Here is a 7,421-nt window from a genome sequence, read left to right on the forward strand (position 1 = left end):
ATTCGCCATTAGTGAATTTTCTTTTCCTCTGTCCGTGATTGTTTGTGATCTTTTTACATTACCATTATCGACATTCAATTTTTAAGAACAATCAATTAATTCAAGAAATTATAGATTATATTTAACAAACTACCCGAAAAATGTAATCAAGGAGATGACCAATCCCCTTCTCATCTAACGATGAAACTTACGAACAAGGTGAGTTTGATGACAATAAACAACAATCTCTGACAAAACTGATTATAAAAAACATATTTCTACAAAGTGCCCCTGTTTGATCATCACCATACTGTTTTCCACAATCTGGGAGGAAGGGAAAATAATCACGAGAAGAATTCGTAGTCCTTTGCTGACACAATAATTGATCTAAGTCCTCCAATGGGTGATAGAACCATCAGTAATACACCCAGTACAATGCATATCTGACATGGATACCAAACAAGCTTAATGTTAAACATGGCATGTATTTGGCATGCTCATAAACCACTGCCGAGGTTATTACTTGTTACTTACCCAGTTTATGAACCAAGTTAAGCTGAATCTTTTGGGTTTGCAGATTATAAGCCAAATGATGCATGGAAGCTGCAAAAGCAAGAAATTTTTATAACATTGTATTTTTTTATAATGATGGTTTAGAGTTTAAGGTTTTAAATATGAGGAAGTTCGAAATAATTACATAATATGATGTAGGAGCGAATGCAAACCCTCCAAAGAAACTGAGAAGACCTCCAAAGAATGGGAAGCAAATGGCAATAACCATTGTGAATGCTGCAACAAACAAGATCATAAATCATGGTAAAAGAGAACTAGATTTTGATTAGGAGAAAATGGGAGTTTGAGTTGGGATTATTTACCAACATATAGAGTGCGACTAATTAAACGAAGCCTTAAACAAGGTCTGAAACGCAATTCCTTTACCATATAACTCTCCATCATGTCAAACACTGGCATTGCAAATATCTGCATAGGTTTTTTTATCATATCATAGTGTCAAAACCCGAACCCGAAATCACCCAACTATATGTGTAGTTGTACCTGATAGCTGCCAATGACATGGATGACGACGAAGATGTTAGCTGTAGCAATGAGCCCAGTGGGGTTCTCTAATGTTAAGAGGATGTTGTCATTAACACTGTTTCCAAATGCCCAGTAACCAATAAAAGCAACCGGTAAGTAGCAAATTGCCACTATTAGATATGCAACAATCACACCTTTCCACATTGGACCTTTTGAAGGTTTTTCAGGAGTTGATGGCATTGTTGCTTGGATTTCCAATACCACATTATGACCCGCGTACGCAAAGGCTATTTCACCCAATCCGGCAAGGAAGTCGAATACTTTACCAGGGTTGGATGTGGACTTGTATGAGTAGTCGACATTCGGTTGAACACCCTTTCCAATCGAAGCTGCCCAAGCAATGGTAGAATAGCTGCATAGAAAGAACATTCGATTAAATGGAACATCAGACATACTGTAAATGTCCGCTTCCGAGCGTTTTACCTCAGTGACATGACTGCAGCGGCCAGTGAGACACCAGATATGGAGTTGAAGTTTGGGAGATGGGAAAGGACGAAGTGAACCGAAGCGAAAATCATGATGAAATATGTTTGTCTTATTTCCTTGCAGTTAGGACAGACCAGATCATGGAACTTCTTCAACGATTGGCCTCCCGTCACCATGTAGACAATGTCGGAACTAACGTCTACGGTTAATTGCTGAGGTATGATGATCCATAGCCCGAGCTTTTCACCGAATGCATACTGGCCTAACTCATGGTACCTATCGAAACGCTTACCGGGTATCATCTCATGCATTTCCACCATTTGCCAAATGGTGTATAATGTTACAACCCATGATAAAAGCATTATAGTAACCCCAGGACCCCTGCAAATTCATCATAGTCAAGAATGAACACAGTGTAGACTGTGGGATTAATGTACAAATTTTGGGAACTTACCATCCAAGCTGTGACATGGCATAAGGAAGGCTAAGAACACCAGCTCCAACCATTGCGGTGACATTGTGAAAAGCTGAATACCACCATTTAGCATTCCTATTAGAAGTGACGGGGAGCCATTCATTGATGGCCCTCTCACGTTCGCTTTCTGATCCTTCATACACCATCTTTTTTTCTTTTTCTTTTTTTCTCTCAGTTGTGGTTAAGGAATTGGGAACAAATCTGTAAAGAAAAGGATTAAGTATAAAGAAACTCGCCGAAGTAGCCACCATATAAGCTACATGTGCCCAATTATATGGTATGCTATTAATAGAAAGTGGATTTTACAAGGAAGAAAATGTGGACAGTTGTTGTAATAAGCTCCCATTTCTCTTCATATATCTTGTTAGTTTGACAAGTTTTGGGGTGTCTAAGGTTTGAATTGCTACAATGGTCTAATTTATGGAATATGCTGTCTGTCTCATGGGCAGCTTTTATGATGGATCTAGTGGGAATGAAGGGTAACCATGTAGCTTCAGCAAAACTCTCCCTCGATTCCCCTGTAACCATGGGATCAACTGGTCAATTTTTTATTAACGTGTTCTAATTTACATGTTTTTTTCCTTTTGGTCTTTCAATGGTGGCTAACTTTTCGCTTTAAGTCTCACTTTAGTGGAAAAAGTTGCACATTGAATCATGAAGAAAAGTATGAATGAAACTTGGTATTCATTAACAGAGAAGAAAAAGATTTTGCAAGGATTGTTTTTATTTCGTTAAATTTGCTATTAGTCCTTGTACATTGTGAAAGTTGTGGATTTAATCCATGTACTTTCATTTGACAAATTTTAGTCCTTGTTCTTTTTGAGTTGGTCTACTTTAGTCCTATACTTTTTAAATTTTGAAATTTTGATCTTAACTCGAACAGGAATTGCTAAATCCATTTGAGTTAAATTCAATTATTAACTTTGTACCATGTATACAGTTGCAGATTTAGTTCATATTTTAAATCTCTATACTTTTTGAATTTTCAAATTTTCAAATTTCAGTTTTGACGCAAACGACATTCGTTAATCCATTAATTGGATTTTTAGTGAGTAATATGTGAAAATAACAAGTTGACATGACATTACACATATGATAATATGCTTGCCACATCAAATTTTAGAAATAATATAACGAATTTAACTGTTATTGTTTGGTAATGACTGAATTTTAAATATTGAAAAGTATAGAACTAAAATGATAGACTAAATCCACAACTTTTGTAAAGTACAAGGACTAATGGAAAAATTTAACCTTTTATTAAAACTTAAAACTTACAACTTCAACAACAAACTAAACATATAATACAACTTGGTATGTTTATTGATACATTAAAAATTCTGGGTCATTTTTCAGTATATACCTTGAATTTATTCATAGGTCCCAAACACAGTAAACTGAAGAGTAGGAATCTCATAGAATCCTAAATTCCTTTGCTGTCAACGGTGGTTCTTGAAAATTGCAATACTCTGCATCAAGCAACTAAAGAACGGGCACTCTTGATGCTGCGATCCAGCCGTGTATGGCTTCTATTATCTTCGACAGCTAGGCCTTGTGCTCCAAAACAGAAATAATGGTTCATCAACTTCTTATCAACTGAACTTTGCTTCGGATTCATTCGTGTTGTTGTTTTACCATTAAATGATGAATTCGAGTAAAAGCATCGAGCATCTAGGACACTCTTTTGATCATCCATTGATATAGGCGAGGTTGTAGAAGATACTGAAAAAGGGCTTGGAGGTGACTTAAAAGGAGCAGCTAAATGTGGCGCTGCCTGGATCACACCATGAGTTAGCCCAGCAGTAAATTTCTTCCTGCTGGATCGGCTTGGAAGATCATTGTGGAGAGCAAGGGTCCTTTTGTTGTTTGGAAGAGATACAGATTTAGTGTACTTTTCACGAAGCGGAATATGAATGTCTGGCCAGTTTCTACAAGTACTCGTAACCTCCACAGGATCATCAGTGTCTACCAATTCCATGCTAGTAGCTTTTCTTTCCTTCTTCCTAGGCCAATGGAGAAAATTCTTCAGTCGTCTCGCAGTATGATTTACGGAGCTTGACTTCTTAGTATCAAACGAAGTACTCAAGTTCAAGTCGCTTAGTTCACTCAGGCACGAGCTATATTCCACGCTTTCTTTATCACAACCTGCATCGTATGTATTCTCCAAACCGGTGTACAAAAATATCTCTGCATCAGGGACTCTGAATGATGTTCCAGGACTGGCACCTACACCGTGCTCTTTCAGATGAGAAACAATAGCACTCCTTGCTACATTGTCTTGACAATTAGAGATTCCTCCAGCTGCAATTAGTTCTTTGATTAAAATTTCCGAAGATGCAGATTTAGGCCTTCTCTTGAGGAGATCCAACGGGGTCAAGCCATCAACATCACGAACATTCAGGTCAATAGATGGCACGGACATGAGTAGTTCCACCAGACTAGACTGAACATTCTCAGTTACGGCCATATGCAAAGCAGTTCTTCCATCCAAGTTTCTCACATTGATGATATCTCGAATGTCGACAACCTCACCGCATACTAATTGCTTCATCAGCTCGATCTGCTGATCTATTCTTCGGAACCCTGTGGTTCTAAAACCAGCCACAGCCACATGAAGAAAAGTATTCCCGTAATCATTCTTCACAGAGGCCAAACTCGGAGCCACTTGAATAAGGAACCCAACAACCTTTAAATAACCGCGATAAGCCGCCACATGAAGTGCCGTGTTTCCTTGATTGTCTGTAGAGGTTATGATCTCAAACGATGCAACGAGATCCTTCACTACCTGCATTTGAGAGGCAAGAAAAAAGATAACATAACAGTTTGATAAAGCTCGAAGGACATCGGTAATTGTAGCTGCCAACAACGAACTGTATTAGTCACTAATCAGTGTAATATGAGCATAATCTGAAGTATAACTGGAGCTCAGCACCATTAATACAGAGAACCTATAACTTGGGATTAACACACTACGTTACCTAAGTAGATACTGATGCTTATGAAGTTTAATCATCAGAGATGGAAGATTCAAGAGAAATTAGTGCCTTACTAACCTCTACTTGGCCTCTCCCAGAGGCAGTATGCAAGAGAGTAGATCCCTGCACATCTCTATAACCCAAAACATCAGTGCAATCCCCAAGAATCTCCCTTAAAATCTCCAAGCTCCCACCTCTTGCCGCCGCATGAACCGCTCTGTTCATCATTTCCCACTTAAAAACCGACCGAGTTTCACTCAATTCACCTTCACCACCGCCAAGGCAACCCCTGGACGACACCGCGAAATCAAGCAGCATCCTGAAAAGCTCAGAGTTTTTGCTCCTCGCCGCTGCATAAAATATATCAGTCACCCCATATTCTCCTTCTCCGAAGACAAGGAAAGGGTCTCTCTCCAACAGTTGCTTGACGAAACCCATGTCACCAGCCGAGGCAGCGGTGTACAAAAGCCAGCCACCATACCCGGCTCTTATCAAGCTATTGTTGCCTTTCTTGGTCTCGCATTCTTGAAGAAGCCTTTTGGCGACAAAAGAGCGGCATTTAGCAACATCATCGAAGTGAGCTTCATCGTCCCACACGGTCTCCAGGCGGCGGATTCTGCGGAGAGAAGTGAGCTTTATGAGGAGATTGGCGTCGAGATGGAGGAGCTCAATGACCAGGTCGTAAAGGCCATTGGCTGCTGCCCAATCGATAGGTGATGCGTACCACCATTGGTCCCCAGTGCTCTCCCAACGCAGGGGGAAGTAAGACGGGGGCATTGTAGCATCAAAATTCACTAAAAATTATCAGATCCCACGAGATTTCAACGACCACCCAACAAAGTTTTCTTGGAGAAAAACACACACACACGAAGAATCTAACTGAAACTGAAGAAACAAAAGAAAGGCAGAAGCTTGAAGATAGCTATATATCCGTAAAATTCTACATCAACCAATTAAGAACAGTTTAAAGGAAGAGAATTACAAAGGTTGGGAGCCATCAGCCATGTTTTAATTTCTAAACATGAAGGGTGAACCAATAATAAGGTTATTCAGAAAGGAAAGTTTGCGTCTGTAAAGGATTTTCTTACAGATAAACATGGGAAACAATAAGCTATTAACGTCCACACTGTTTGCAAATGGAAACAAAATACCGATAGTTTTTTGGTTTTTTTTTTCTTTTTCTATGGTGGAGAAAAAAAAAGTAAGCGAAATGAGTGCAAAAAATGTATATATTTTTCCCAAAAGATTCCTCTTGTCTTGTCCGCGAAAGGGCAGTGACGCCACACAAAAGAAAAACAGTAAGTATGTAATGAACTACAATCAGAAAATTTCAGTTGGGATAAATGGGAAAATGGGATTATAGAAGAAAGGTGACAGTTGAGGTCCGCACATAATTGACGATTTTCCTTTTGATTCTTTTGATGAAAAAAAGATCCTTATCAAGTTTGAGGCTTCTATTGTAATATAATAATTATTTTAATGAATAAAAAGTTAGAGGCAATTTCCCATTCCATTGCTTTTGATGTATCAGTTGTGTATTTATCTCCTAATTTAAGATTTGTATGAACTAGAACCGTCCGTGATCAGTATGGTGGTCGAGTTTACCAATAATATAAATATGAAATAATTCTTCATGGATTTGGTGTATGAAGTTTTATATTATTAGATTTAATAAAATAAAAATTAGTAGAGTAAATTCTAAATCTAAAAAAATATCCTAAATCTTAAAGCATAACTATTACACCTTAAACTTTGAGACCTAAAATTAAGAGTTATTTTATTTATTTCTTATAGTTATAATTAATTAATAATTAATTGTATTTAAATAAATTTATTAGTGTCTATTTATAAGTCCATTTTATTTATTTCTTATTTTAAATGATGAGATGTCATATTTTTATGGGTTAAATATAAAATTGGTGCCTGAACTTATTCATTTATCCTAGATTGGTACTTAAAGTTTTTTTTAACCCCATATTGGTACTTAAACTTTTTCTCCCTCAACTAGTTTGATATTCTTTTAATGCCATTAAATCTGAGACATGTGGCAAAATAGGATTATGACACATGGCATGGCATGATGATGTCATAATCTATTTTTCTATAGGGATGAGCATTCGATCGAATCGAATCGAATCGAATCGACAATTTTTGAGTTAATCGAGTTTTCGAATATCATTTTATCATCTTAACTTTATTTAAAGTTTTCTCGAATCGAGTCGAGTGAGATGGAATTCGAATCGAATCGAATCGAATATATTTGTTAGAGTTAAATTTTAAAAAATAATTTTGGGTCATTGTAACCACTGTCACCCATCGTAAAAAAATTTGTCCACCTTAATCAAAATTTTTATTAACTTTCATCACCTTATAATTTATTTATTAATTTTTTATATATTGGTTAGCTTCTTTGCTTGCTTAGTTGTTTCAATTATCTTCAGATTCTTGTCACTATGTATTTTGGAATT

At 37.2% G+C, this 7,421-nt stretch overlaps 2 protein-coding genes across 2 annotated transcripts; both read right to left on the minus strand.

Annotated features, from left to right (window-relative positions):
* Positions 1 to 323: 323 nt before the first annotated feature.
* LOC105796192 (lysine histidine transporter 2) lies at positions 324 to 2,108 on the minus strand. The gene is made up of 7 exons (XM_012625784.2): positions 1,958 to 2,108; positions 1,501 to 1,884; positions 1,036 to 1,429; positions 855 to 960; positions 677 to 768; positions 514 to 582; positions 324 to 422 (listed from the first exon to the last, which is right to left on the minus strand). The coding sequence occupies exons 1-7, from the start codon at positions 2,008 to 2,010 to the stop codon at positions 324 to 326; spliced, it is 1,197 nt and encodes a 398-aa protein (XP_012481238.2). The 5' UTR covers positions 2,011 to 2,108.
* Positions 2,109 to 3,218: 1,110 nt separating this feature from the next.
* On the minus strand, positions 3,219 to 6,238 carry LOC105794539 (uncharacterized). Its single transcript, XM_012623755.2, has 2 exons — positions 5,032 to 6,238; positions 3,219 to 4,763 (listed from the first exon to the last, which is right to left on the minus strand). The coding sequence occupies exons 1-2, from the start codon at positions 5,728 to 5,730 to the stop codon at positions 3,453 to 3,455; spliced, it is 2,010 nt and encodes a 669-aa protein (XP_012479209.1). The 5' UTR covers positions 5,731 to 6,238; the 3' UTR covers positions 3,219 to 3,452.
* Positions 6,239 to 7,421: the final 1,183 nt, after the last annotated feature.

The sequence above is a fragment of the Gossypium raimondii genome, chromosome 3 (assembly GCF_025698545.1).
Source record: "Gossypium raimondii isolate GPD5lz chromosome 3, ASM2569854v1, whole genome shotgun sequence".
Taxonomy (NCBI): Eukaryota; Viridiplantae; Streptophyta; class Magnoliopsida; order Malvales; family Malvaceae; genus Gossypium; species Gossypium raimondii.

Excerpts from the sequence above, each read along its gene's own strand:
- LOC105796192 (XM_012625784.2), bottom strand. The coding sequence starts at position 2,010 with ATGGTTGGAGCTGGTGTTCTTAGCCTTCCTTATGCCATGTCACAGCTT. Across the intron at positions 1,430-1,500 it reads GCTGCAGTCATGTCACTGAG|CTATTCTACCATTGCTTGGG; the intron begins GTAAAACGCTCG and ends CTTTCTATGCAG. Across the intron at positions 769-854 it reads TAGTCGCACTCTATATGTTG|CATTCACAATGGTTATTGCC; the intron begins GTAAATAATCCC and ends TGTTTGTTGCAG.
- LOC105794539 (XM_012623755.2), bottom strand. The coding sequence starts at position 5,730 with ATGCCCCCGTCTTACTTCCCCCTGCGTTGGGAGAGCACTGGGGACCAA. Across the intron at positions 4,764-5,031 it reads CTGGGAGAGGCCAAGTAGAG|GTAGTGAAGGATCTCGTTGC; the intron begins GTTAGTAAGGCA and ends TCTCAAATGCAG.